This window comes from Sus scrofa, chromosome 15 (genome assembly GCF_000003025.6).
Source record: "Sus scrofa isolate TJ Tabasco breed Duroc chromosome 15, Sscrofa11.1, whole genome shotgun sequence".
Classification (NCBI taxonomy): Eukaryota; Metazoa; Chordata; class Mammalia; order Artiodactyla; family Suidae; genus Sus; species Sus scrofa.
Genome location: NC_010457.5, coordinates 56,260,558 through 56,288,220, shown reverse-complemented (window position 1 = coordinate 56,288,220; position 27,663 = coordinate 56,260,558). Strand labels below are relative to the sequence as shown.

General features: G+C 43.4%; 1 protein-coding gene and 1 long non-coding RNA gene across 5 annotated transcripts in view; one reads left to right on the top strand and one right to left on the bottom strand.

The window, feature by feature from the left end:
- The window catches only part of LOC102160389, an 83,214-nt gene extending 77,801 nt beyond the window's left edge, over nt 1-5,413 (top strand). The window contains exon 4 of the long non-coding RNA XR_002339377.1: nt 231-5,413. This is a non-coding gene — a long non-coding RNA (uncharacterized LOC102160389). The remainder of the gene's footprint in view (nt 1-230) is intronic.
- The window catches only part of MFHAS1 (malignant fibrous histiocytoma amplified sequence 1), a 95,697-nt gene that overhangs the window by 7,931 nt on the left and 60,103 nt on the right, over nt 1-27,663 (bottom strand). For 3 of the 4 annotated variants that reach the window (XR_002339376.1, XR_002339374.1, XM_021075967.1), the window contains one exon: nt 5,765-5,891. Coding sequence is in view for 1 of the 4 variants with exons in the window: in XM_021075967.1 (XP_020931626.1) it covers nt 5,765-5,891 (127 nt within the window). In the remaining 3 variants the exon portion in view is untranslated. Of the gene's footprint in view, nt 1-5,763; nt 5,892-20,131; nt 20,310-27,663 lie in introns of those variants that run through there. The other variant, XR_002339375.1, reaches the window with a different exon arrangement.

Below are 27,663 nucleotides of genomic sequence, written 5' to 3'. Positions count from 1 at the left end.
ATACATTGGAGAATTCTTAGCAGGAATCTTACTTGAATTGAAACACAGTATATGTGCAATAATCCAAGTTTAAAAAGTAGTTCTGAAATGCAGTGTTAGCCTTGCCTTTTATTATTAGCTGCCCTTTCTGGAAAGGAAGAAAGCTTTGCCCAACAATCTTCAAACCAGACCATTTTTTAAAATCCTGTAACACATGACCTGCCAAAATCAAAATTAACTTCCTTTTTCAGTCCCACCGTGCCACAGACATGTAGCACCACAAGAGAGATGGCAACCGTCAGGAAATAAAAATGATATATTTCCATTTCCTGTATGTTCAAGGACCAGTCCATTAAGAAACCACATGGAAGAATATGGGTTGCACTCCAGTATGTCTTAAGGTAAAAAAAAAAACATTTTCATATGCTAAACTTTGGATTCTGTCTTGAAATGAAAATCAATAGATAAATTGAGTTAAGTGGCAGTTTCTAAGACTCTACACTTTAATTGGTAAATAAGACAAATCTCTTTGGAAATGAGAAAGAGATATATTCTATCAGGTATATAAAAAAAAAGGCAAATGGTAAAGGAGTTCACACTTCTTTCTGAATGGGAATATTAAGCATCTCGACCTGCAGAGCAACAGGATGGAGATGAGAATTCATACATAAAAATTTTAAAAGTAAATGTTAAAAAATGATCCTACTTTCTCTTTTTCCCACTGAAAGTATAGGTTTGCTTGCCCCTTCTGACCCCTAATGTCCAAGGGACAATTAGACTGCCACTCAAATTCTGAAGGATAAATATGTGAGAAGGATGTGTTAATTAACTAGTGGTGGGAGTCTTCATGATATATACAGGTATCAACAACACAATATACACTTTAAATATCTTACAGTTTTGTTAATTATACCTCAGTAAAGCTTAAAAAAAAGAAATCAGTGTTGCCAGGGGTTAAGAGGGGAGGGAGGGACAAAGGGGGGGACACAGGATTTTTAAAGCAATGAAAGTATTGTGTGTGACACTGTAATGAAGGATACATGTCATTCTACATTTGTCTAAACCCATGAAACACACACCACTAAGAGTGAACCCCAATGTAAAGCATAAACTTTGGGTGATAAGATGTGTCCATGTAGGTTCATCGTGTGTAACCAATGTTGATGGTGGGGGAGGCTGTGTGTGTGGCAAGGGCAGGGGGTAAGTGGGAACTCTCTGTACCTTCTTCATTTTCACGTAAACCTAAAACTGCTCTAAAAAATAAAATCCATGCTTGGAAAAAATTACTACTTATACTTTTTTTAAGAGAAAGTTCTAAAGGAGGCTGAACTTCCCTCCAAGAAATGCCATTTCCCTTCTATTGTCCAATAAACAGGGGGCTGGCAGTTGGGAGGGTATAAATTAATTTGCTGCCTTTAGACTGAATTGGACCAGGGATAACAAGTGTGCATATGAATTTCTTTAAAACTCACAAATTGTTTAATACCAACACCAGCAAAACTGATAGGGATGGAGTAGGCATGGGTAGTTGTAGAAGTCCCAATAAAGGATCATAGATAGGGAAATCTAGGGGATGCTGGGAGATCACTGTAAGTTAATAACTGCTCAGGGAGTTCCTGTCATGGCTCAGCAGTTAACGAACCCGACTAGCATCCATGAGGACGCGGGTTCGATCCCTGGCCTTGCTCAGTGGGTTAAGGATCCGGCGTTGCCGTGAGCTGGTCCCAGACTCAGCTTGGATCTCAAGTTGCTGTGGCTCTGGTGTAGACCAGTAGCTGTAGCTCCAGTTTGACCCTTAGCCTGGGAACTCCACATGCCATGGGTGTGGCTCTAAAAGCCAAAAATCCAAAAAATAAAAAAAGTAACTGCTGAAGAAGGCCATCAGAATGAGGCAGGCTTGCTTGACTAGTGAAGGCAGGAGACTTTGGGTGGGGAATGGGATGAGGCCTACATTCAGATTCAGACCAAGGGTAGGAGTTGAGGACCACCCTTCTGCTGATTTGAATACACATCTTACTGGACACGGATACTAAGGAGGAGCTTCCGACCCCCACTTCCCTTGGATAATAAAACTGTAGCCCACAGGATCCTGGGGGCAGAGCCTCCTTGCCTGCCAGCTTTTATCTCTCACAAGCTTCCTATCTTAATAAATCTATTTCTTGCCTATCACTGTGTCTCTAGCTGAACTCCTTCTGTGTGGAGGAATGAAGAACCTGAACCTCAGTGAGTCTAGACATCAGGTGAGTGATTCTAATTTAAAACTGTGGGTTCAAGTCCCCGTCTATGTTCTGGCTAGTTTCAGGCCGTTAGTGCTGTCAGTTTTAAAACCATCCCTGAAAGTGGCACTAAAAATAATTACTGTTAGCACAGAACTAGGTGTTATATTAAGCATAGGTAACCTTAGATGGGCATGAAATTTCTCTTTAGAATGATGAAAATGTTCTGAAATGAGACTGTGGTGACAGTAGCACAGCTATGTGAATATAGGAAGAATCATCATTGAATGAGCAAGGTTTTTTTAAAAAAATGTACGAGGCGAATCTATATCCTTAAGGAAGTCATAATCTTTCAGAGCAACCCAACAAATCTGCTACCAGATGAATTTTCATCTCATCTCAAAAGCAAATATCCTTGAAAATCAGCTCAGGATAGCCAAGGTATGGAAATGACTCATATTTCTATCTGATAATCAGAAAAGGGGCTGAGAAGTCACTCAGCTGCTAAGTTTCTCTCTGGAGGGTGAGATGCTAAAGGACAAGGATTTCATTCAATTCACGTAACCTCTTCCCAATGGAATGCTGAGGGACTTCACCATCCAAGGTGAATTATGAGAGGAAGTCACGGCTTTGTTTTGTTTTTAAATCACTGTTTACCTTTACTCTCTCGCTCTCTCTAGGGGAATAAAAACACCTTGAAATTTTTTTTTAAATGAGAAATAGAAAAGCTTGGAATTCACAAGGAAGATCCAATCAAGTAAGAGTCATAATGGTTTTTACTTAAAAAATGCATAGTAGTAGCACCATTATTTTACATGTGGTCAAAGGCAGACGCTAATGACATGTCTCAGTTGACCTCTCAACGGGTCAAAGAAGAGCTTGGAATGCCTTTTTAGAAACACCTGTAAGATCTAGGTCAATGACCTAAAAGTAGGGTGATAATATTGGTTTACCTGGTTGACGCCTATCATCCTGGTATAATTATTTAAGATAATTAATAATTAAGAATAATGATATGAAAATGAGGCTCACTGGCCAGCAAGGTCACCCTGGAAGCCACAGAGGGGATCTCAGCAGAACAGGCACCCACATGTGACAGTTATCCGCATGACTCGTTTTCTTAATGGCTAGAGCCTGGCCCTGGAAATTCTAATACACATGCCTGATCAAGAAAGCCTGATCCTGACCATTGACCTGCACTTTAGGGGATGAGAGAGGAGTAAAATATCACTCTCCAGTGATCTGCCTAAGTTAACTGAAGCAGGAGTTGCAAAGCCAGGGCAATAGCTCTAGTCTCCAAATTTCTACTGCCTACCGAAACTCCAAAACTAACTCTCAGGAACTCTCAGGCTCAGGCCCAAGCTGTGTTGACCTAATGACCACCTCCTGGGACAGCTTTCCTCATCAGCCTGCAAGTCTCCCACTTCCCATACACCGCCATCTACTTGTACATTAGAGCTTCCACTGGGCTGTGCAGGGCCTGGATTATGTTTTCATTTTATTCTCAACAATACTCCTTCATTTAGAATTGAGACTTGCCCTTTAAACCTGCCATCCATTGTAGGAGACCATTGTTTAAAAATCCATTTCAAAGTGAAACTACTCACAGCTAGGTCAAAAGTAGTTCAACCCCTAAAGGGATGCCCTCCAGCATCTAGATGTCCCAGGCCATGAGGCTCTGATTATGCAAGACCTTACACTACTTGTTCATTTTAGGTATGATAAACTGGGAGAGAGAGGAAGTGAGAGCATTTCTGCAGGTTGGTAGAAATGTCCCTCTGTGGCAGCACAACAAAAAGCCCATAAGCAAACACTGATAACACTGGCTCAGCATCACTGTGCTTTCTTGTGCAAATGGGTATTTTAACTCCTACCTCTATCTCACTTCTTAAATGCCATGCAGCTGTGGCAAAACAAGAGGTTACCATCTCTCCTGGCTGAGGAACATCTGTACCCATGCAGAGCCTACTGAACAACTGTTTCCCTCCATTCCAGATCCTGCTGTTTCTAAGAAATTCCCTGGTAGCACAGTGAGTTAAAGATCCAGCTCTGGTTGTGGCTCTGGTTACAGCTGTGGTGCAGGTTTGATCCCTGGCCTGGGAACTTCTGCGTGCTGTGGGCTCAGCCAAAAAAAAAAAAAAAAAAAAAGAAAAGAAAAGAAAGAAAAATCACTGACAGACCCTGCTGTTTCTGTAACAGTCCCTTTATCCTTAGTCTGTGCGTGTCTGAAAGAAAGAGACCCATGTACCACCATTCAAAGAACGGGAACATTTCTGTTGTTCAGGACAGGGGGATGTTCTGGTTCATGTGAAGTTACTATGTAATCCTAAGAAGCACTTCAAGGTCTCACAGTGTCACAAGGGTCATATTAGTGATGAATTATACTAAGTGCACGTAACCTTAAAAAGCATTCTCAATAGAAGAGCATTAGATAAGAGTCTCCCTTGGGTGTTTAGTGATGTTTCCCAGCAAAGATGGATTAGGGATGTTCTGTCTAATGACCCAGCTTGGAGAGGAGGGGCAGCAGCTAATGAATGAAAAAGCCCCTGTAGTCCCCCGACCCTGCAGAGAGCACACCAAGGGCAGGAAAGCTGACACGTGGAGGAATAGAGACAGGAGTTCCTATCACACACACCTCTCAGGAATGCAGCCTGATAGCAAGTTTCCCAAGATGCCAGGACAGGTCACTATTCTCAAATGTGAACTTCTATGTGCACATTACTTTAAAAAACCTCCCTATAAAAAGCTTAGACATTTAAAAAACAAAACAAAAGAAAAAAAAATCATTCTGTGTGGTCAACTAGGAAGAAAACCAGAAGTTTCTTGCACAAATATGTCGTGGATGTCATCCAGGTAAAAAGAGCTCCAAGAAGACCAGGGGCTGCTACTTTTCAAGATTTGCAATAAAAAGGTATTTCGTCTCAGTCTAAAAGTGGCCTCTTTAGTTCTTAACACTACAGGGAAAAAAAACCAAACAGATGAGTTTTACCTCAATTTTTCATCTGAATTTAACACTAAGTTAACACTCTATCCAAAAGTTAGTTCACATGTATACATTCTGTGTCTTTAAGCCCATTTTGGAGAAGGTGGGAGCAAACTACACAGCCTCTGATTATCAAGGATTGATAGAGAATCAGAGACCCAGAGGAAAAAAGGATCCACTACACATTTCCTGCCAGCTTTTCTTATTTAATGAGCCCTCACTTTTTCCTGAAGCAAGAGCCTCCTTAATTCTACAGTGACAGAATTTAGACTCTCCATCAAAAAAAAAAAAAAGCTCTTTTTGGTTTTATATATGTGCAAATATACTTTAAACAACTGCATAATATGTGAAAAATAGCTCAAGAAAGCTGTTTAAAAATGCTCTTTTATCAGAAAAAAAAAGATAACAAAAAAAGGAGAATTCAGTTTGTTGTATAAGCCATGATTTTGCTGTTGCTAAGATAATTAGGTCTATCTTGGGGGAGCTTATCAAGGTTTGTGGAAAGGTACCTTAACTTAGCTTTTGGTTCTTACAAACTACTGCAGGCTCTGGAGTGAGAGACAGGGGCTAGGAGCTTAGAACTCACTTGGAACAGGGGCTGATCACAGTCGGTGTGGGTGGGTAAACCAAGGCAACATTCACTCGCTCACTGCCATTCTTGGGGCAGATGATCTCTGCCACTCCTTCTGGTCTGGGCTGACTCAGCAACTCCCCTGCAAGTGGAGAGAGAAAAATGCATTAGTGAGATCTGCCTTCAAAAAATGGGACCATATTAGAGAGAAATCCTGCACTGCAGGGGGAGAGCAGGGCAGGCGGGGAGGAAGCGAGGGGTCTGCAGATGGTGGAGCCGGAGAACAAATGTGCAACCAGAGCCAACCTGGCCCTGCTCTTACAGGCGCCGCCTTAATTCTCATCTCTGTCACCATGGAGAACATTCTAATGGTGATGGTAGGAAGGCCATCATTCCAGACAAAGCATCTGCCACTATTCTCCTCACCTTCCTTTCCACAGACAGGCTCCAGAGATCATTGTCTCGATATCTCGGCAAACTGAGCCAAGATCCCTAATTAGGGTTGGGGCAGATGGGAGGCGCAGCAGCCTTGCAACAAAAGCCCTGCATTAATGACCTGGAAACACAGCCAGCTACAGGTGTGGTATTGAGGTAAACAGCCCAGCTTCATGTGGGCAAGAGGACTTCCGGTGCAGGTATGTGTGCAGATTTGAAAGGACCAACACACTGCTATCTCATGAGTGATGGGGGCTCGCAAAACAGATCATTCACTTACTGGATCACTGCAAGACCCAAAGGAAATCTGCATGTGCTGCCTGCCCTGGATACAGTCTCTCCAACCAGATCATCAAATTCCTAAGAGCAGCGATGCCTTCCGTTTCTTAGTTTCCTCCCTACTGTCCGCTTACTCGGTAGCACCCTGCCCTTTCTGTTACAGCAGACAAGCCTGGAAGTCATCCAGTCCAAATACTGCTTTACAAGTCCGAAGCTCTCTGAGTTTAAACAGATTTGCTCAGAGACCCAAAGAGAGCTTTAAGCCAACCAATCCACCACATACCATGGGGCTAGAACTACCCCAGGATGATGTTCTCAACAACCAGACCTGCACCGTTCTCCCCTTTTTCCTCATCTGCTATTTTCAATTTCTACTTTCCATCCTAAGACTACTCCCAAGGCTCAAGCCCAGACTGGGAATTTCTGGTTTCCTCTGAGAACTATCTCCTGGTTGAAGTTTCACTCAGACCTCTGCTCCTTCTGCCTGCAGCAGCCTGAGTGCCAGGGATAACAAACAAATGTAGATGTCAAGCCCCCCCCCAACCCAACCCCCCTCCCTCCCACACACCGGGTCCTGCACATCTGGCTTCTTTGCTGGATATACTGCAGGTTTTGTTGAGAAAAAGTCTAGTTTGACAGAGAATATGAAATAATTTTCAGTTGACTACTAAGCACTGGTTATCAATTTCTATTAAACCAAGAGCTTTAGTGCCCCTCACCCCAGATTCCCAGTGTCACACAGCACCAGGTCACTGGTTTTGTTTGGGTCCTACTCTTGGCTGCATTGCCAGCCACTGAAACAGCATGACAGTTGGAAGCATTGAGGAATTTCATACATATGAAAAATTCACTTGATGCTGTGGAAGACTGAGCAAGAAATAGAACATTTCACAAGCTCCACAACATCCCCGTACTCCAATAAGCTACCTCATGGGGTTAGGATTCTGAGGATTGAAGAAAATGTGCCCAGCTGCCAGCTGCTAGATGAAAATAAGAAAAACAGCTTTTTCCTTTCAAAAAAGACCCTTATCCTATCAATATGAAGAATGGTCCATAACATGTGCTAGCTACTAAAATAGAAACTAATTGTCTCAAATTTCCTTAACACAAATTTGATTTTCAAATTAAAGTACAGCTATTCATTGAGCATCTAATGGGGAGATCTTACTGTCTGAGGAACTGCAGGAGGCACGGGGATACAGGAAGCTAAGGCAAGGCCTCTGGTGTGAGGGTCTCAGCACTGGAGAAAGTCAAGTACACAAAAAGAGAACTATGGTCCTATGTGGTTGGTGCCCCCAAGGAAGTCATTATCAGATGATAGAGAATGAAAGAGGAGGACAAACTAACACTGACTTGAAGGATTGGAAAAGACCTGGAAGTGTGAGGAGCGCTGACTCAAAGACCCAGAAACAGAGTTCCTGTCGTGGCTCAGTAGTTAGTGAACCCGACTAGCATCCATGAGAACACGGGTTCGATCCCTGGCCTTGCTTAGTGGGTTAAGAATCTGGCATTGCTATGAGCTGTGGTCTAGGTCACAGATGCGGCTCAGATCTCATGTTGCTGTGGCTGTGATGTAGGCTAGCAGCTACAGCTCCAATTGGACCACTAGTCTGGGAACCTCCATATGCTGCAGATGTCGCCCTAGAAACACAAAAAGACAAAAAAAAAAAAAAAAAAAAAAAAGAACCAGAAACACTCATTATCAGAATGGAGGACAGTGATGTGCTATCATGTACATCAAATTAAAGATCAAATTAACCCCAGAAGAAAACTGATGATCACTGGAGCAGCTAATAATTATCAAGCACTTATGCACTAATTCTCTCTCTCTCTTAGTCCTTATGCCAACCTGATGAAGTGGGAAACAATGATTATCCCCACTATATAGAAGAGGAAATTGAGGCTCGGGGGTTAAGTGTTTGCCAGTAGTCACAAAAAGGAGGAGGCAGTGCTAGAATTTGAACCCTGGACTATGACTTCACTCTTAACAGCATATAACACTACCGTGGTGATTAAATTAGATACATAAGAAAAGTAAATGTTGTTGTGGAATCGAAATACGTTCTTGACACAATTTTATAGTGATAAGATTTTTTCAAAGCCAACTCTCCCAGATATGAAGAATTCACTCGAATATATAAGTACCCAGATTCTCTATAGTAAAACAATACACAAGGATTAGACTATAAATTATCACAACACCATGCAAAACGCCTCGCCAGAAATTTGAAAACTTCAAATGAAAAAAAATTTAGATATATTACACATCTATCATCTCTAGCAAAAGCACATAAAAGACAATTCCAGGAGTTTCCACTGTGGCACAGCGAGATCTGTGGTGTCTCCAGAGCCCCGGACACAGGTTTTATCCCTAGCCCAGTACAGTAGGTTAATATCCAGCATTGCCACAGCTGCAGTGTAGGCTGCGAATGCGGCTAAGACCTGATCCCTGGCCTGGGGACTTCATATGCTACTGTGTAGAAAAAAAAAAAATCCCCAAAATTGGTAGGAACGGTTAAAAAAAAGTTGTATTTATATAAAATACACTGCAAATAGAGTAAGGAGGAATATACAAGTGACTTGGTATATTTCCATTTTTAGGAACTTGCTTCAAGGAAGTGAGCCTTTCTTTCTGACAAAAATTATACAGTGATTGCTCATAGCAACCCTATTTATAAAACAGTGAAAGCTTGGTAACCCTCTCAAATATTCAAGAAAGAGGAAATGATGGAAAACTATGATACATTCAGAAGACAGAATTCTCTGTAGTCATTAAAAATTATGAGACTGGAAGTTCCTGTCATGGCACAGCAGAAACAAATCAGACTAGAAACCATGAGGTTGCAGGTTCAATCCCTGGCCTCTCTCAGTGGGTTTAAGGATCTGGCGTTGTCATGAGCTGTGGTGTAGGTCGCAGATGCAGCTCGGACCTGGCATTGCTGTGGCTGTGGTGTAGGCTGGAGGCTATAGCTCCGATTCGACCCCTAGCCTGGGAACTTCCATATGCCATGGGTGCAGCCCTAAAAAAAAAAAAAAAAAAAGACAAAAAAAAAAATTATGAGACCAATATTTCTATGTAGGAAGTAAATTTGATATACGTTCTCATTAGAAACAAACTGACAAGGAACACAAATGAATTTGGAGTGAAATGGATCATTCAAGATTAAGTGGTCCTGAGGTTATCCGTTTATTTTTATGCTCAAGTCAATTAAAAAAAAAAAAGACCAAGTTTGCTTCACACTGAAGGGCGATGCCAGCTTTAAATGCTGATGCTTTCTCTTCTGTTGGAGATTTTGTGTTCATATGCAGTTTTTACGGTCTTCCTGAAGAAGCAGAAATTTAGCCCGATGAATAGACTCCTGCAACTACTTAGGCTTATTAGGCCACTACACAGTCTCCTGGTGCCCATTAAAGTTATAAAAAACTAGACTGACTTAATTACTGTCTCAAGATTTCTGGCATTAAAAGGCTAGCAAGGAGTTCCTATCGTGGTGCAGTGGAAACGAATCCGACTAGGAACCATGAAGTTTCGGGTTCGATCCCTGGCCCCGATCAGTGGGTTAAGGCTCCAGCATTGCTGTGAGCTGTGGTGTAGGTCACAGACGCAAGCTCAGATCCTGTGTTGCTGTGGCCATGGCTCTGACTAGACCCCTAGCCTGGGAACCTCCATGTGCTGCGGGTGGGGCCCTAAAAAAAAAAAAAAAAAAAAAAAAGGGCTAGCAAACTCTCATCAGCTGTTTTTCCCCTGTAGAAGAACAGAACACCAAGTCTTATTTTATTTTATTTTTTTACTTTTTTAATGTTATTGTCTATCATGGTCTATCCCAGGAGACTGGATATAGCTCCCTGTGTTATACAGCAAGACTTCATTGTTAATCCATTCTCCATGTAATAGTTTGCATCTACTAACCCCAAATTCCCAGTGCATCCCCCTCCCTCCCTCTCCCCCTTGGCACAAACACAAATCTGTTCTGTGAGTCTGTTTCTGTTTTGTAGGTACATTTTTTTTAAATAAACAGGAGATAAATGAAATTAGTTCATCTTTTCCTGCTAATCATCAGAATATTTGGTAGCCATTTCCATTAAGAAACATAGTAATAATAGCAGGTTAAGAACCTGATGATGCTTGTGTGAGGATGTTAGTTTGATCCCTGGCCTTGTTCAGTGGGTTAAGGATCTAGCATTTGCCACAAGCTGTTGCATAGGTCGCAGATACTTTTGGACCCAGTGTTGCTCTGGCTGTGGTGTGGGCCTCAGCTACAGCTCCAATTCAACTGCTAGCCTGGGAAGTTACATATGTTGCAGGTGCAGCCATAAAAAGAAAAAATTTAAAAATATTAAAATTTAAAAAATAACATGGGGGAAATAACAAAATATAAATGCAATCTAAAACACTAATCAAGTTAATGTATATGAAATTTCTGCTCATAGAGAAATAATACGAAGTAGTTTAGTTCTGGAATCAGATAGCCTTAGTTCCAATTCTGGCTAAGATTTGCTGGCTGTACTGATCAGTGAGGGTCTAGTCGGACAACCACAGAATAAGGTTTAATATAAATAATTATTAACCTATTATATAGAATTTACTACCAAGACGAATGAAGGGTGAACTCTACAGAATACCCTACAGCTGAAGAAAAACAGCCAAGAAAGAAAAACTTGGGTGTGAGGAGGCCACAGCAAAGCTGAGATTTAGACTTTGTTGAATGGATAGAATATGGTGCAGCCCCTGAATGGGGGAAAAGCCTGCTGCGTTGCCCAGACCAGACTGGTCCACAGTCAGCTGGCTGAAGCTGGCAGGGAACTGTCCTCTGGGTGAGAAAATTTCCCCAGGAAGCTGTCTGGGAGGGGAAGGCAGGGAGCATGCTATTGAACTGAAGCCGGATGGGGTACCAACTGAGAGTCCCTGAAAAGCTATCCCATGGGATGCTGCTGAATCAGTGAGGAAGCCAGCTAGGATACCATCAAAACTGGAGAGGTGCCCTGGGAGACACTGCTGAGCCACTGGGGAGTCAGCTGAGGGGCCCACAGATATCATTCCAGCCCTTGACCACATCATATACTCGTAGGGAGTCCTGGGACCACGAGAGTGGTCCCCTAAACTGCAATGGTCCCCTATACTGTGAATCTCTTTCAGAACTGTGTTTTCATTTTCACCATATATAGCCCTGCCAGTCTTCAAAATATAGGAAGCCACTGAGTTCTAGGCAATTTGACAGTGTAAAGGCATTTCTGGCTCCAAGATGTGTTGAGTTCTCAAGTCCAGTTTTGACTCTAAATGCCGTGACTTTGTTTTTTTTTTTTAAAAATCACTTGGAAATGACCTTCTATCCTTGAAGGCTTGTGGACAATTGGTCAAGTCTTACCATTAAAAAAGTACAATGTACAAGCCGAGGTCTGTAGAACCCCAGAAGCAGGTCAGCTGGGGTTCTTGGAGATGACGTTGAGCTAAGGATACAGCTCACTACCTACTTTCAGCGAGTCTTCATGGCCTCTCATTAATTAGGCTGCCCTGAGCAAATGAAATTTCAGCACTTCGACTTCTTCCCAACATCCTCCAAGGTGGTGACAGTGGTGACAGAGGCAGAAGGAAAAACGAAGGCCACATTCTTAGTTTCTTCTCTGACTCATAAAATGAAGCTAACCTGTAAAGCCCTCAGATGCTCCTGATGAGTAATGCAATGGAAGCCAAGCCTGTCCCTGACGCCAGGCACAAGTGACCGGATACTTTGAATTTTTCTTTTTATGGCAGGTGTTCCATCTGGTGCAGACAGGCCTAGCTTTTCACTGTTTAACCCAGTTCCTGACAGAGGATGACTCTCCTCAGAGTAATGTTTGCTTTTAATTACAAAAAGCTTTTTGTTTGAGGGACAGAAGGAGGTGACTAAATATCTTGAGTATGCTACACCAAAAAGAGTGGCATTTGGTCCAGGGGTCTCCTCTTGGATGGATCAGCATGCAGGTCTCTTCCGGATCAAAAGAGCTAGGACTTCAGGGTAAACATCTGGCAAAAGTTCAAGGGGTAAAAATTTTGCTGACAAATTTTTTTGCAAATCTCCTTCCTTCACATTACAAGCTTACATTTCCTTTTCCTAATGTCTTTTTCTTTTTGTGTGTTTTTATTTGTACATATGCAACCCTCTGTACCTTTCTTCCCCACCGTTTCCTCATGCTTGGCTCTTTGAAATTCCCTCCCCACCCCCCAGGCCCCCATTCCATCACCTGCAGTGGAACAAAAGGCCCCCCCATCACCTCCTTCTCCAGGCTGCTCTTTTGCCTAGACTTCCTCCACCTGCAGAAAGAGTCCCAGGGTCCCTGAGGAGCTTCCTTCTCTGAGTGTCCATCGCAGCACTGGGATGATATGCCAGGGAGAAACTGTGGGAAGATTCCTCTTTGAAGTGTGAGGCCCCAACAGACACAAAATAAATATTCCTAGGGGCCAGGACAAACATTCTGGGACAGCAGGTGAACCTGGCTCCTGTGGCACTTATTAATTTAATAAGTAGGAGAATTACTCCAGGGACGTTGCCAGAATCTGAGGTGCCTACAATGGTGTAAAATAAAAGATTGTTTTATATTAACGTTCAGTACACTTGGTATCAGCACTTCCTCAGACTCGCGCAGATAGTAGACAAATCGCCATATTACAAGAATAAGAGATCCTGTCTTTAGATTCTGTACAAAATTTCTCTAGAATGGCCAAAGAGGAGTCACATTGTATCCTAGAAACAAAGAACCACAAGGCACTACTTGAAGCTTAAATAAGGGGGCTTTAGGGCAAGAAAGCTTTCATATGGATGGTAAGCCTACTGTAAAAATTCGCTGCCCTGAAATAAGACGGAGAAAGACAGATACCATCTGATGTCACTCACATGTGGAATGTAAAAAAATAAAATAAGTGAACAAGCTGAACTAAACAAAGACAAACACACAGATTCAGACAACAGAATAGTGGTTCCCAGAGAGAAAGGGATGGAGGGAGGGCAAAGGGGAACAAATTGATGGTGATGGATGGAAACTAAAGTTTGGGTGGTGAGCACTGTAGAGCATACATAGAAGAAATACAATATTGGAAACATGAAACTTACCTAATGTTAAATCAGTTCACCTCAATTAAAAAAAAAGAAATAGAAATAAAAAAGTAAATAGCCTTGAGAAGTGGCAAGGGCTGGTCCAAAAAGGTATAGACAGATTCATGGAGGTAAATTAGTAACACTACGAGAAGGTTGAGCTTCAGAGGTCGTCTACAAGCTTATACTCTTAGTGATGACATGCAAAGAAATAAAGTGACCCAATCGTTCACACACATACAGATACCTCACTGGAGTTATGATCTGGGGTTAACCTATCAGCTGCTGGCTCCGCTCGACCTGTTGCATCAATGGCCCTGTGTACGAGCACATCCCTCAGCAAAATGCCTCTGAGGTCTTAGACCACCCTCTTTCCTTACTGACCTTTACTAGGTCTGACCCAAGTCAGAGCTGACTGGGGACACAGGGAAACATAGCCCTGCCTCTTCCCGCCATTCATTCATTCCAGCTCGCCTCAGACGCTGTGCCGGCCACTTGGCTCCATCACCATTGCTAAGGGTTTATATAAATACAAATCCACCCAAGAAAGGAAAAATATTTCTCCTTTTCCTGCTCTGGATAAAGTTCTAGCCGACTTGGCTGAGGATGAGACATGCTTCATAGATCAAAGTGCACTCAGGCGAGGAGGCAGGGCGGAGGAACAGAGCCCAAACCCAGCTCTGGCCTTCCCGCTCTCAACATGCAAGTCAGGATCATAAAAAAGCCCCCATGCCGCTGGACTGGAGTGTTTTCAAAAGCTTACTCTTTATTTGGATAGCCTGTCACCTACTTCTTACTGGAAACCATTCCAGGCTCAGAGGAGTGAATGCAGACAGTTTCCCAAAAGCCTTCAGACTAAAACTGCCTCCCTCCAACCTGCGTTCTCCTTTCAGCTGAAAATGGGAGGAACTTTTAGGACCTGAACTGAAAGCTGAAATGCTGACCAGGCAGGCTTGTCAAAACTGACCTGATTTTGAAGGACTTAGGGAACGACCTGAAGTCCTTAGGAGTGATCCTTTGCTTCACGTCTCCAAACAAGCAAGATGATGACAATTCCTGCAAATTCATTTCCCTTGGAGGAAGGTAGTGGGGAGGAGGAATGAATTACTCTGGGTGAGGGGGGAGCTTCTCTGAGAAGCCCCTACAGGGCCCTGAAAAACCCCACAAACTTAAGAGTCAGACCCACAGACACTACAGGGGAACCTGTTCCAGCCCGGATCCTCTTCCAGCAGGAGTTTTTCTTTATCTACCCCCCTGCCCCCATCCAAGTTTTCATTCCCAGAAGATCCAGCCTGGACCTGAGGCCAGTTTAAACAAACAAAAAGCGGAGTGCCCGTGGTGGCGCAATGGAAACAAGTCCGACTGGTATCCATGAGGATTCAGGTTCAATCCTTGGCCTTGCTCAGTGGGCTGGGTTGGGAATCTGGTGTTGCCATAAGCTGTGGCGTAGGCCAGCAGCTACAGCTCCAATTTGATCCCTAGCCTGAGAATCTCTATATACCACAGATGCAGCCCTAAAAAGCAAACAAAACAAAAACCCAGATTGCAACTGTGAACAAGAAAGCATTTTTTTCCACTCTAGGTTATTTGAGAAATATGCACATGCATTTTTTAACCAGTGATCACATTTTCAGTCTTAAATAGGAGTAGTTCTTTTCCTAATAGTTAATGGCATAGAAACTGACCAAATTAAAATCTATAACCTTAAAATTCTTTGGTAAGAAAGAATTCTTTTTGAATTATGTAAGTCTTTATTTTTCTTATCTTTCAGATACACCTTTTCCTGCAAGGAGGTACACAGCTGGCTTCCAAATGAAGCCTCAGCACAAAGAAAAAAACATAAACATGAAAGTGTTTACACCCATTAGAATGTATGGGACCCCCAAACAGGACTGGCTTCATCAGGGGAAAGAGCCACCTCTGGGGGCAGCTCGGTCTGCTTGCTTGGCTGTGGCCTCAGTTCACCCCCAGTCCTGAGCTCTTGCCTGGATATCACACCGAGATCCCACTACCTATCAAACACTGTCACTTGGATACTGACGTGCCCAAAATCAAACTCTTGACTCCCACTGGCTCCACCCCCCACCAAGTTACTCCATTTCCAGGTTTCCCTGTGTCTGTGAACGTCCACTCTGTTCTTCAGTCACTTTGGACAAAAAAAAAAAAAAAACCAACCAAACAAAAATGGAGTCATTTTTCCCTCCCCTTTTCTCTCACACCACACACTGAATACATCGCTGCATCCTGTTCCAGCTTCAGACCCACTGGCATCCTACCATGTCATCAGCTCCTTGGTCCTTGCCACCTCCTGCCCCCACAGTCCATTCCCCACTGAAGCAGAGGGGCTCCCTCAATGCACATCAGGTCACATTACTCCTTGGCTCAGACCCTCCACCGCCTCCTCTGTCACTCACACATCTACAGGGTCCTATGTCATCTCCCTTCTCCTACCCTGGCTTCACTGGCCTCCTTGCAGGGCAAACTCCTACCTCAGGACCTCATTCTAATCACTGAGCTTCCCCATCCCTGCTTTGTTCAGTCTCAGATATCAAAACCTCAAGAAGAACTTCCCTGACCCCCCTGTATAAACAGCACCCCCACCTCCTAGTCACCCACTTTCTGTCCCCTCTTTTATATTTCTTATGGTATTTCTGTCCACCTAACATGTATTGATTTATGGCGTGTCTCCTCTACTAGAATGTAAGCATCACAAGTATGGGGATTCCTCTTGTTCACTGTGGGATCCAAGCAATGAAAGCAGTGCTGGGCCCATAGCAGGTATGAGATGATGGTGAATAAGTGACTGATCATTTGATGAGTCCAGAAATTGACGGCATTTACAAAGCGGCTTCTCAAGCTCTCTCAGGGATGTGGTCCCAAATCTGACACTAGTGGGGCGCACACTCAGGCCATGAGGGCCACAGACTACCCCCTCTTCTTCCCAAGGGGACACAAATGGCCAGCTGGGGCAAGTGTTCAAACTTCCCAGCCCATCACTGTCTCCTCCATATGCCAGGCCTGGCACAGAAACTGGAAGCGCTCTGCTCCAGAAGCCACTCTGCTTTTCTGTTTTACCTGGTTCTTGCATCTTTTACGAACTAAAGAGAAAGTCATGTCAAAGTCAAGATCCATTTGGGGAGACTCCAATGCCAACATCTTGAAATGTTTTCTAAATTTGAAGAATTACAAGACTTAGGGAAACCTGTTAAGTGTAGCTTAAAAAAAAAAAAAAAAACCGCCCTCTTCTGAATTATAGTTGGAATGGGTTAGAGTGGGGGAAGGGGACTAGGGAAGTGGAGGTACTATAAGTTATTTAGTGCTCTGGGGATGGGGTAGGAGGAAATCAGATCTAAGCACCCCCCCCTTCTTTTCCCCAGTCTCAGATAGTTTGTTCACACACATGTGCTGATCAGCACCCTGCTGGGTTTTCCAGAGAACCCTCTGGAGTTCTCTTTCCTCTCCAGTTCTCTGTCCTGCAAACACCAGTCACCCTGGGCCCCTGAATTAGGAGGTATGTCTCAGCTCCCTTCTCTGTACTACAGCCTGGGCACTCTCAAGGCACTAGGCTGGGGCAAACATGGGACTCACTTCATTTCATTCCCATATCTCAGGATCATTGTCCTCTGTCACCTGATGCTCAGGGCCTCAAAAAAATCATCATATATTTTGTTCTTTCATTTTTTTCCAGATGCAAGAGTAAACACAGTCTCTTTTACTCTACCTTAGCTGAAAGTGGAAGTGTGGTTATAAGTTTTAAAGTACTTTTGACACTGTGAATAGAATAAGTTTCTTTCTAAATAGTAAGCCCATCATTGAGGTTAACAACATATGTTCTTCCAAAGACACTGAATGAAAAGACAAGGTAAGATGCAGATTGAGAGGAAAGAATGGCAAAGCATACATCCAATAAAAGGGCTTGTATCCAGAACATGTAAAGAACTGTCAAAACTCAATAAGAAGGAACTAACCAATAAAAAAAAGGGGGAGGCAGATGTCTGAACAGATGTTTATCCAAACTGTACCAATGGTAAATTAGCACATGAAAACATGCTCAACATCATTAATCTTTAAGGAAATGCAACCAAAACCAGAATGAGATACCACTTCACATCTATTAGAATGTCTAAACAAAAAGGCTGAACGCAACAAGCATTAGTGAGAATATAGAGGAACTGGAACTCTCATTCACCACTGGTGGCATTTCTTAGAAAGATGATAAAACATATACCTTCTATGTGATCCAGCTAGTCACACTTAGATTTTTACCCAAGAGAAATCATAAATCCAATCAAAGATATATACATAAATATTCATGGCAGCTTCATCTGAAGTAGCCAAAAGCCAGGAGCAACCCAAATGTCCATTAAAAGGTGAGGAGATGATAAACTGTGGTATATCCATAGAGTGAAACACTAAGCAATATAAAGGAATGAACCATGGAAACATACATGACACAGATGAATCAAAAAAAAAATTGCTGCTGAGTAAGCAAAGCCAGGCCAAAAAAAAGTGCATTTGTGTATTTCATTGTATAATTCCATTATATAAAATTCTAGAAAATGCAAAAAAAAATCTGCAGTAATAGAAAGCAGGTCAGTGGTTGCCTGGGGTGGGGGACAGGAAGGAATGGGAGTGAATAAGAAGAAATTTCTGAGGAAGATGGATTGTTCATCATCTTGACTGTGGTGATAGTTTTACGGGTATATACGTATATCAAAACTTACCAAATTGTACACTTTCAAACTGTGCATTTTACTATATGCCAATTACATCTCAGCTATATCTCAATTAAAAACAAAGCAAAACAAACCCTATAGTTAATTAAAAACCTAAACTATCACTAGGAAATAACAATTGGTGTTACAGCATGACTACAACCCCCCCCCCAAAAAAAAATAAAATGCTTGACAGGTTCTGGGAAGAATAAATTTCATTTACCACATCCTATTACTTTCAACCTGAAAAACTGGAATCTCAGATCAAATCCATAGAAGGCAGAAATGTGACAAAAGCATGCATCTTTTTGCTGAGTTATTTTTCTTAGCTGTTATATATGATTGTTTCATTTGTGCTTCACTGTGATATTTGTAAAAATATATATATATTCTATTAGATGAAACTCAAACTGAAGCTATACTCAATCATATAGAAAGTACTAATGGTAATAATAGTAAATAGTATCTAATACCTAATAATAGTTAGCAGGTGACTACCTACCAATGGCTATTAAATTAGTAGATCAAAGTCGTTACCAATAATTTATGGTTATAAACTTTCAGGAAGTGGTAATAATATGGAAACACACCAGTGTCTGCTGCAGAAGGACCAATGTGTAAGAGCTGACATCCATGGCAAGGTTAAGGTAAATATACTCCCACCCACCTCTAGCCAACTAGAGACCTGTAAGCTTGGCTGCTTCTTCCATCTGAGGAAATTATTCTTTGCCTATTGGTAGCTTCAGAGTATTAGCACTTGGGAGTTCCCGTGATGGCTCAGCAGTTAATGAAGCCAACTAGTATCCTTGAGGATGCAGGTGTGATCCCTGGCCTCACTCAGTGGGTTAAGGATCCAGCGCTGCCATGAGCTGTGGTGTAGGTTGCAGATGCAGCTCGGATCCCACATTGTTGTGGGTATGGTGTAGGCTAGCAACTATAGCTCTGATTCGACCCTAGCCTGGAACTTCCATATGCTGCAGGTGTAGCCCTAAAAAGACAAAAAAAAAAAAAAAAAGTATTAACACTCAGAAATGAGACACAAGCTTTACTTCATCCACCACTACCCCACCGAACCTTCAGAAGAGAGGGCTAAGGGTAAGAAGACATAAGGACAGTGGCTCCTTTCAGTCTTAAAGAACAAAGTAATCTAGTGGCTAATTCACAACATTAGCTCAAAAGACCATCATCTAATTTCCCTCAAGTGGAAATTATACCACATTTTTTTTCTTTTTTGACCTCATCCATGGCATATGGAAGTTCCTGGGTCAAGGATCGAATCTGAGCCACAGCTGCAACCTACACCACAGCTGCAGCAATGCCAGATCCTTAATCCACTACACAGTGCTGGGGACTGAACCGGCACTGCCACAGAGACAAGTCAGATCATTAATCTACCGCACCACAGGGGGAACTCTGAAAATTACACCACTTTTGATTAAAGATCAGAAAAATGAATAAGTACCATATAATAATCTCTGCCACCTGTGAGAAAATTTACCCTGGATTTTATGGGAAGAAAAATCACCTTATTTCTTGAGCTGAGAAATTACAACAAATTATATCCAAGCTCTTTGATTGAAGTCCATTTGTATCAGAGGTAATTAGTCTAATAAAGCCATTGAAACAAAAAGTAAAGACAGTTGCCAACTTACACACATTTGACTTTCAAAAATAATAAATGGCCCCATCCTTCTTAGTAGTCATGCTTTTAACAGTTCCACCTAAGCAAGCTTTCTATTGCCTTGTATCTTTGGTGCCAGCCCCCAGTCTTGCTGCAGCCATGCCCTTGAACCCCATCCCAGGTCACAGATGTGGGAGTCACTGCCCTCCTGTTTTGCACCTTGCTGTGGCTCTAACCCCCTTATCTGTCCATACATCCTCACCTGTGCATTCTGCTGTGGTCTTAGAGTACCAAGACGTTATGGCCACCAGTACTATTTCAGCACACAGTAGGTTACACGGGCTTCATGGTCCAATCTGGAAGCCGAACCAGCATTGAGAGCATTGCCGCCCCAGGATGTGGATTCTCCTTCAGGGTAGAAGAATTTGGGGAACACGGCCCTTTTGGATGTTAAGAACAATCCATATAATCCATCAGCAAACTTCCTCTGTACACCCCACAAATCTATTTAAAGGGCTTCTGAGGTACAAGCAATGGCACACATCCATAGCTCAACCATAAGTGATACCAGTCTCCTATACCTCACTCACTGCATCCCTAGATTTTCTGCAATGCCAGAGATAGAGATTTCTAATTTTCTACGAGAGAAGGAGAAATATCAAAAAGAACATGAGTACTCTGACAAAGTCAGAAAGCTGGCTCTGTCACTTATCCACCATGTGACCTTGGGGGAGTTACTGAGCCTCTCTAAGCCTCATTTTCTTTTTTTTTCATCTGTGAACCGTGGATAGTTAATGCCAAACACATACCTAATAGGAGTGCTATGAGAATTAAATGATGATATTTGCAAGGAACTTAACCCAATGCCTGCTATATAACAGCAGTCCATTAAATGTGTATGTCTTCCTCACATCCTTATTAATCTGAAACATAAAAACCGAGGGTTGAGCAAAAATAACTCTGGAAAGAGAAGCACCTTAGAGGAGCAGTTTAAAAGGCCCTTACTTTTTTAATGCCTTCCCTAAAATCCCTATTGCTGCCTTTATAGTATATCCACCTCCAAGGCAGCACTGTGCTCTAAAGAACATCTAGCACTTTCACACTTTTCTGAAAGAAGTGCCAATTTGCACTTCCTCTCTGGAGAGAAATTTGGCAATTCCCTTTCAAGATATTTATTCTCAGGAGTTCCTATCATGGCTCAGTGGTTAATGGGTCCGACTGGGAACCATGGGGTTGCAGGTTCGATCCCTGGCCTCACTCAGTGGGTTAAGGATCCAGCGTTGCTGTGAGCTGTGGTGTAGGTCGAAGACGCAGCTCGAATCCTGTGTTGCTGTGGCTGTGGTATAGGCCAGCGGCTACAGCTTTGATTAGACCCCTAGCCTGGGAACCTCCATATGCTGTGGGTATAGCCCTAAACGGACAAAAGACAAAAAAAATAAATAAATAAATAAATAAAGATATTTATTCTCTGGATATACTCATAAATGTCAAAGGATACAGTCATGGGTATTTACTTCAGCACTGTTTCTAAAGTAAGAGACTGAAAACAAGTCAGATGCTATCTCAACAGGAGACTGATTAAATAAAACCAGCTTATATAGTAGAATATCATACAACCAGCGTAAAAGGAGTCAGACAACTCTATACGTATGAGTATGTCCAGTAAATATTTTTAACTTAAAAAAAAAAAATACCCCACATGGCTGTGACTGTGGTGTAGGCTGGCAGCTGCAGCTCCAGTTTGACGCCTAGCCTGGAAACTTCCATATGCTACAGACGAGGCCCTAAAAACCAACACCCTCGCCCCACCCCACAAAAAAAAAGACCCAAGCAGTGTTTATACTATGCTGCCATTTTGTGGGAGAGGGGCTCTCTCTTCCATTTTTACCTGCAAAGATGTATTTGTAAAAACACAGAGCGCCTTGCAAGGATACTCAGGAATGTGACGCATCTGGCTGCCTCCAGAAGGAGAATCAGACGGCTGTGGAGCAATGTCCCTTTTCCCATAAAGCCTTAAATTTGTACCATTTACAGACTACCTATTAGGCATAACACTTAAAATAATCTACCCCAGCAGTCATTAATTTTTTTCCCTTTTCTTCCCCAGGTTTCTTGATTTTTTAAAAATCTCCTTAAATTTATTTTTTTTTATTATCAAAGTTATCACACACTGCTTTTCATAAGCAAATTACCATAAAATATATAAAGAAGAAGCTGTAATCCCTTTCTCCCCTTCACCCCTCTCCCAAGTATCCAGGGTTGGAGTGGTATGGCTCCTTCTGTATGTCTGTCCTGGCTCAGACACACGGATAAAGCATATTCACACACCAGGGGCTTTGGGGGTTGCTTTCTTTCCCACCAGGCAGAATCACATCATAAGCTTAAGTGTGACAGTCCTTTCTTTCATCTGATACTATACTGTCTGACCGACATGTAACAGTGAGAACTATATTTGTTCCCAATTTCTTTATTCATTGAATCTCAATGTTTTTCTCTCCCACTCCCACGATTTTACACAAATAGACTCATGGCACACATTCGTATTTTTTTTAGGGGTCATTTCATTTGTTTGGTTTTGGCCACCACTGCCAACTCCCATTTCCTAAACAATCCTGCAGCTCCTTGGAGGGTAGGTTTATGTGCCCACAGGGGATCCTGTGGTCTCCCCAGACCCAGCCCTGGGGCTGGTTCCTGCTCTGAGAGGTGCCCTGTGGCAGACCTCAGCCTGCTGGCCAGTCAGGGAATCCAGCCTCTGGTCAAGTGTCAAGTGTGACACCAGACTCCAGCAGAGGTGCCATGTGCAATACAGAATTAAACAATCCAAAAGGAGAAGCTACCAGATGCTTTCACAAACCCAAATCACACATTTGATTAAGAAAAAAAATATCATAGGTGATGGAGAAAAGCTCTCCAGCAAATAAAGGCCTCTGGTTTCTCTGTCCTTCCCTGGCCCTCTTCCTTCGAGGAGAGGAAAGCACACACTGAGTCAGAACCGGACAGTATCAGGGTATCAGTCATGCAGATGCTCACATCAGCCGCCCCCCGGGGTCCGAGGCCACTGCCTGCCTGGCCTTGGGTGTGAGAGGAAGAGGCTGCCAGATGGAGACAGAATGAACTGCTGGAGGATTAGCGGCTTCCGTACAAAGCTGACGGGATGCTTCCAAGGCCCCTGTGGCAGGAGGTCAAAGAACAAGGAGGAGGGAGTAGAAATGGAAGGTCACTTGCTATGACGCCTACTCCCACTCGCATTGCTGGGTTCTTAGATTTCATCACAGCAAATTTCACAGAATTCAGGGAAGGACTTAACAGTCTTTGTTCAGCAAGGAGGATAGTGTAAGGATGATCGCCTCGCACCCAGACAGGCTTCTAATTCTTAGGTCAATACGAAATCTATCCTGATGCCAGGGCTTATGAAGATACAAGCCAATCACCACTGATTAATCAATATTTGATATATTCCGGAACATCATATGTTCTTTAAATGGGAAGGAGGTGCTTTTAAAAATTCCACAAACCAACTAATGATGTTTAAACCTTACTTGAGTATTTCTGCAAGGACCTGACCTAGATCAAAGAAATCCTCCTGGGACCCCAAGCATGTGAAGCCATGGAAGATACCATAAGGGGCCCAAGCAAGGTTTTCATAAAATCCTATCAAGCCTGTACTGAGAGCCCAGATGCCTTAATAGTAATGTCTAAACACATGCAAAAGACAGTGGGTCTACTCAGCATTGGAGTGTTTTGACTTATTAGGGAAGGGATTCACTGATTAACTTCAGAAAAGCCAGCATGAGGAGGAGGGGGGTACAGGACTGACTTTGGAGGCTGCCTCCCAGCTCAGCCACCTCCCAGCAGTGGGTCCCAGGCAGTGGCTTTACTGGTGCTGGGCCTGAGTTTCCACATCCCTGTGGAGGACGATCCATCCCAGGGCCGCTGTGAGGACTCAATGAGATCGTTTACGCACAAGTGCTTAGCGTGAGGCCAGCTCCCTCCCCCAGCCCCCCTGAGGCCCCCAGGAGCCTGGCCCAAGAACTCGACCTGGGCTTGCTATCCAGCCCCACAGACAGTCAATTCCTAAGTGTGGCAATGACGTGAAGCCCAGTGAGAAAAGCTGAAGTAAGCAGATTGGATGGGTCCCTGGGGAATTGGAAATTAGGGTGGGAGAATTAGTGTATTGGGCCAAGGGTGCGCCTGGAAAAGAGAGGGGCGGGCACAGTCATTTGGGTCAGGTGTGAGCTGCAGAGTAAGCTGGTCTGAGGGGAGAAAGAAAAATGGGGCAAGTCCTTAGGGAAAGAGAGAGATGACTCTGAGGGGTGGCCACACCTGAGGCAGAGGGCAGAAGATGGGAGGGGGACCAAAATGGGAGACAGGGACTGAAGTGGGGACAGGGAATCAAGAGACAGAACAGGGGTCTGAGGAGTTACTGTTGTGGCTCAGAAGGTTAAGAATCAACAGAGTGTTTGTGAGGATGTGGCTTTGATTCCTAGCCTCACTCTGTGGGTTAAGGATGCAGTGTTGCCACAAGCTGCAGCATAGGTCACAGATGTGGCTCAAATCCAGCATTGCCATGACTGTGGTGCAGACCGCAGCTGCAGCTCCAATTAGACCCCAGCCTGAGAACTTCCATATGATGTAGGTGCGGCCTTAAAAAAAAAAAAAAAAAAAAAAGGCAGGGGTCTGAGTTGAGGAGTGGAGGTGGGAGAGAGGGTGACGGATGAGTAAAATGACAGGACAGAGATTACCAATAGACTGGGACCGGGGCCAGGGGGGCGGGGGTGGGAGTGGGGCGGGGAGTGGTGGAGACAAGGGTCCTGGGACAGAGGGATTTCCTTTCCTTGTATTCTGGGGATGGCTCTATTTTTGACATAATCCTGCTTTTTTCCCCTTAAATTAGCTCAAGAGTTCTCACTAGAACATAATAATTAATAAATGGCTTTTATTGAGAGTATCCATTTTGTGCATTGACTATGTTATTTGCAACAAATTATGTAGCTCTAACAAATTATTATAAAACACTTTTGAAACCTTGGCTTTAAGATCAACAACATATCCCTCTGCATCCAGGGAAATGCTTTTGCAAGGCTTCCGTGAGCACCTTTGCTAGAAGGAAAGGGGCAGGGAACTTGGCACTGAGACTGGGTTCCGATCCAGGTGCTAAGCTAAGTCCCTGCAAGTTCCTGACAAACCTTGACTCCTCTGGGCCTCAGGCCTTCAGCTACAAAAGGAAGAGGCTGAACTGGTTTATCTCCAGGGTTTGTTCAGCTTAAAATAGTCTGTTCCGGCTTAAAATACTGTGAAAATGTATTTTCTATTGAATTTTCTAGGCTTCTCAAGCTAAGCATCTCACAAATTTAGCATGAAGTAGAACAGCCTCTTAAGTAGGGCAAACAAACATGGCCCGGCCTTTCCTTGGCCACCCGCCACCACTTCCCTAATCCATCCATCCCCATGCCTCCATACGAGGCATCGAATCCACTGGCACCAAGTACAGTGTTATCTGCATGCACACTCTCACGCTTAGTGCGAAGAACAGTCAGGGTGGAAAAAAAAATTTTATGGCCAATAAAACCCTCCATCCAGAGATGCATCTGCCTCTCTGGGCTTCAAAGAACTCAGCTCTGTCATGCATAACACAAAGCTGAGGGCTTGCATCAAAGGCCTGTTACTCTGTTCTCTTCATGGTGCATTTCCCTAGAGTGAGAAAACAATGGTACATCATACAAAAAGCACTGTGATTTAATTTTCCATATAAATAAAAGTGTTTTTCATTCCTCACTAAGCAAAAATCAGTTTACCTCCAGGAGCTCACAGCTACATGTCGTTTACCCAGACCTAAATATTTTCTATCTGTGTGGCTCTCAGCTCCAACAGTAGTGTGTCTGCAAGGTGAACATGCTGATCATTGAGGCTGTAGAGACCTACCCATGTTCTGTGCTTCTGTGAGAAGAAACTGGTAAACAGGCTGGCAAAGGGTTCACAAATCCAGCCTCCTTCTGAGGAGCTCAGCAGGAAGCAGAGGGCCCTGAGGCCAACCTCTGTTCACCTTCAGTCATCCAGCATCTGTTAGAAAGGCAGGGACCATCCCACAGTCACTGCCCACTGCAGCTCTGGAACTGGGCCCTCATTTAGCCTCAGGAAAGATTCAATCTCCCTGAAATGGAAGATTGCAGGCCATTTCAGTGGCCCCTGGTGCTGGTCAAGGCCAAGATCTGGCTCATTGCTGGGCTAGAGAACATGTGAAACCCCAGGGGTTTGTTTCTCTCCCACCCTCTCCCTCCCTTTTCCTCTCCCTCTCTCTCCTTCCCTCCCTCTCTCTCTCTCACTCACACACACCCCCACACCCACACCCCTTCTTGCTTCATCAAAAGTGGAATATAATTCTTGCCAATAGGTATCACAAGGTAATTCTTATAAAACAGGATTCCACTTTCAAATCTCATCAGCTGCCTAGGTACAGATTGGCCCTAAAAGGCAAAACTACTTATGGTCAAGATGGATTTTACAGCTAGAGGCCCTGCAAGAGTGCAGAAGAGTATCCATCAGTTCTGAAGATCAAGGCTAGAAGATGGATCAGAGAAGAGATGAGCAAGCTGGAATCAGGTCTCCAAGGAACCTGGGAATGAGGTGCGTGTGGCAATGATGCCCTGGGGAGAGGCTGGCACTGGCCTCTCAGTAACAGACACTTGCTTGTTCTTGCCCCAGACCCAGCCCTGCTCCCAGCCTATGTTCAATATCTCCAGGTTCTCTGGGGACCAGCTTTCACCTGGGGCGGGAATAGATGAAGTAGTCAGGTCTAGTGCAATCTCAAGCTATCCTGGAGATTCTGCAAAATATACAAAACTATCCCCACAGAAGTTTAAAGGGATAGAAGACTTTATCAGTTTGTCAGGGCTCCTAGAACAAAATACCACAGGCTGGGAGGCTTAAAGAACAGAAAAGATTATCTTGCAATGCTAGCGGCTAGAAGCCCATGGATCCAAGTGTCAACTGGATTGTTTCTTGAGAGGCCTCTCTCCTTGGCTTAGAGATGGTGCCTTCTCCCTATATTTTCATATGGCCATGTGAGTGTGTGTGTCTGTCTATGTCCAAATCTCCTCTTCTTATAAAGACACAGTCCTACTGGATTAGGGCCCACCCTCATGACCTCATTTAAACCTTATCATCTCTTAAAGACTCTCTGTCCAAATACATTCACATTCTAGGGTCCTGTGGGTTAGGACTTCTACATATCAATCTGGAGGTCAGAGGAACAAAATTCAGCCCACAATAAAAATTAAATAAGAACCTCCAAGATGTTAGGCTTCTTTTGTGACTAAAGGAGCTGATTCCTAATCCCCTTCTCTGGTTGCTGGAGCTTCTGTAATGAACTGGAGGAGGCTCAGACACAGGAGTGCAAGACAGGATCTAATCTAACCTTTCACCTTACGGCTGAGGCTGAAGCCCACAGGCTCTGAGGAACTGGCTGGACAGCTGTACCCAGAGGTTCTGTCAACTTCCTATCAACTTCCTTCCTTTAAACTTAACACATATTCATTGTTTAAAAAAAAAAAAAAACCAAAAAACAAAAAACAAAAAACCTCAGCTGGAAAGAACAATGTAAAGTGAAAAATAAATGTCCCTCTTCCTTTTTAGTGCCAGGATATTCTGAAGAGGTAACTACTGTTATCCATTCCTTAGGTACCTTCCAGAAATACTGTAACACAACACAAAAGTGTGTGGGGGGGGGCATACATCCCTGGCTGCCTAGTAGATATTCCCTCTCCTCTTCTTCCATACTCTAGGACCCTGGGCTGT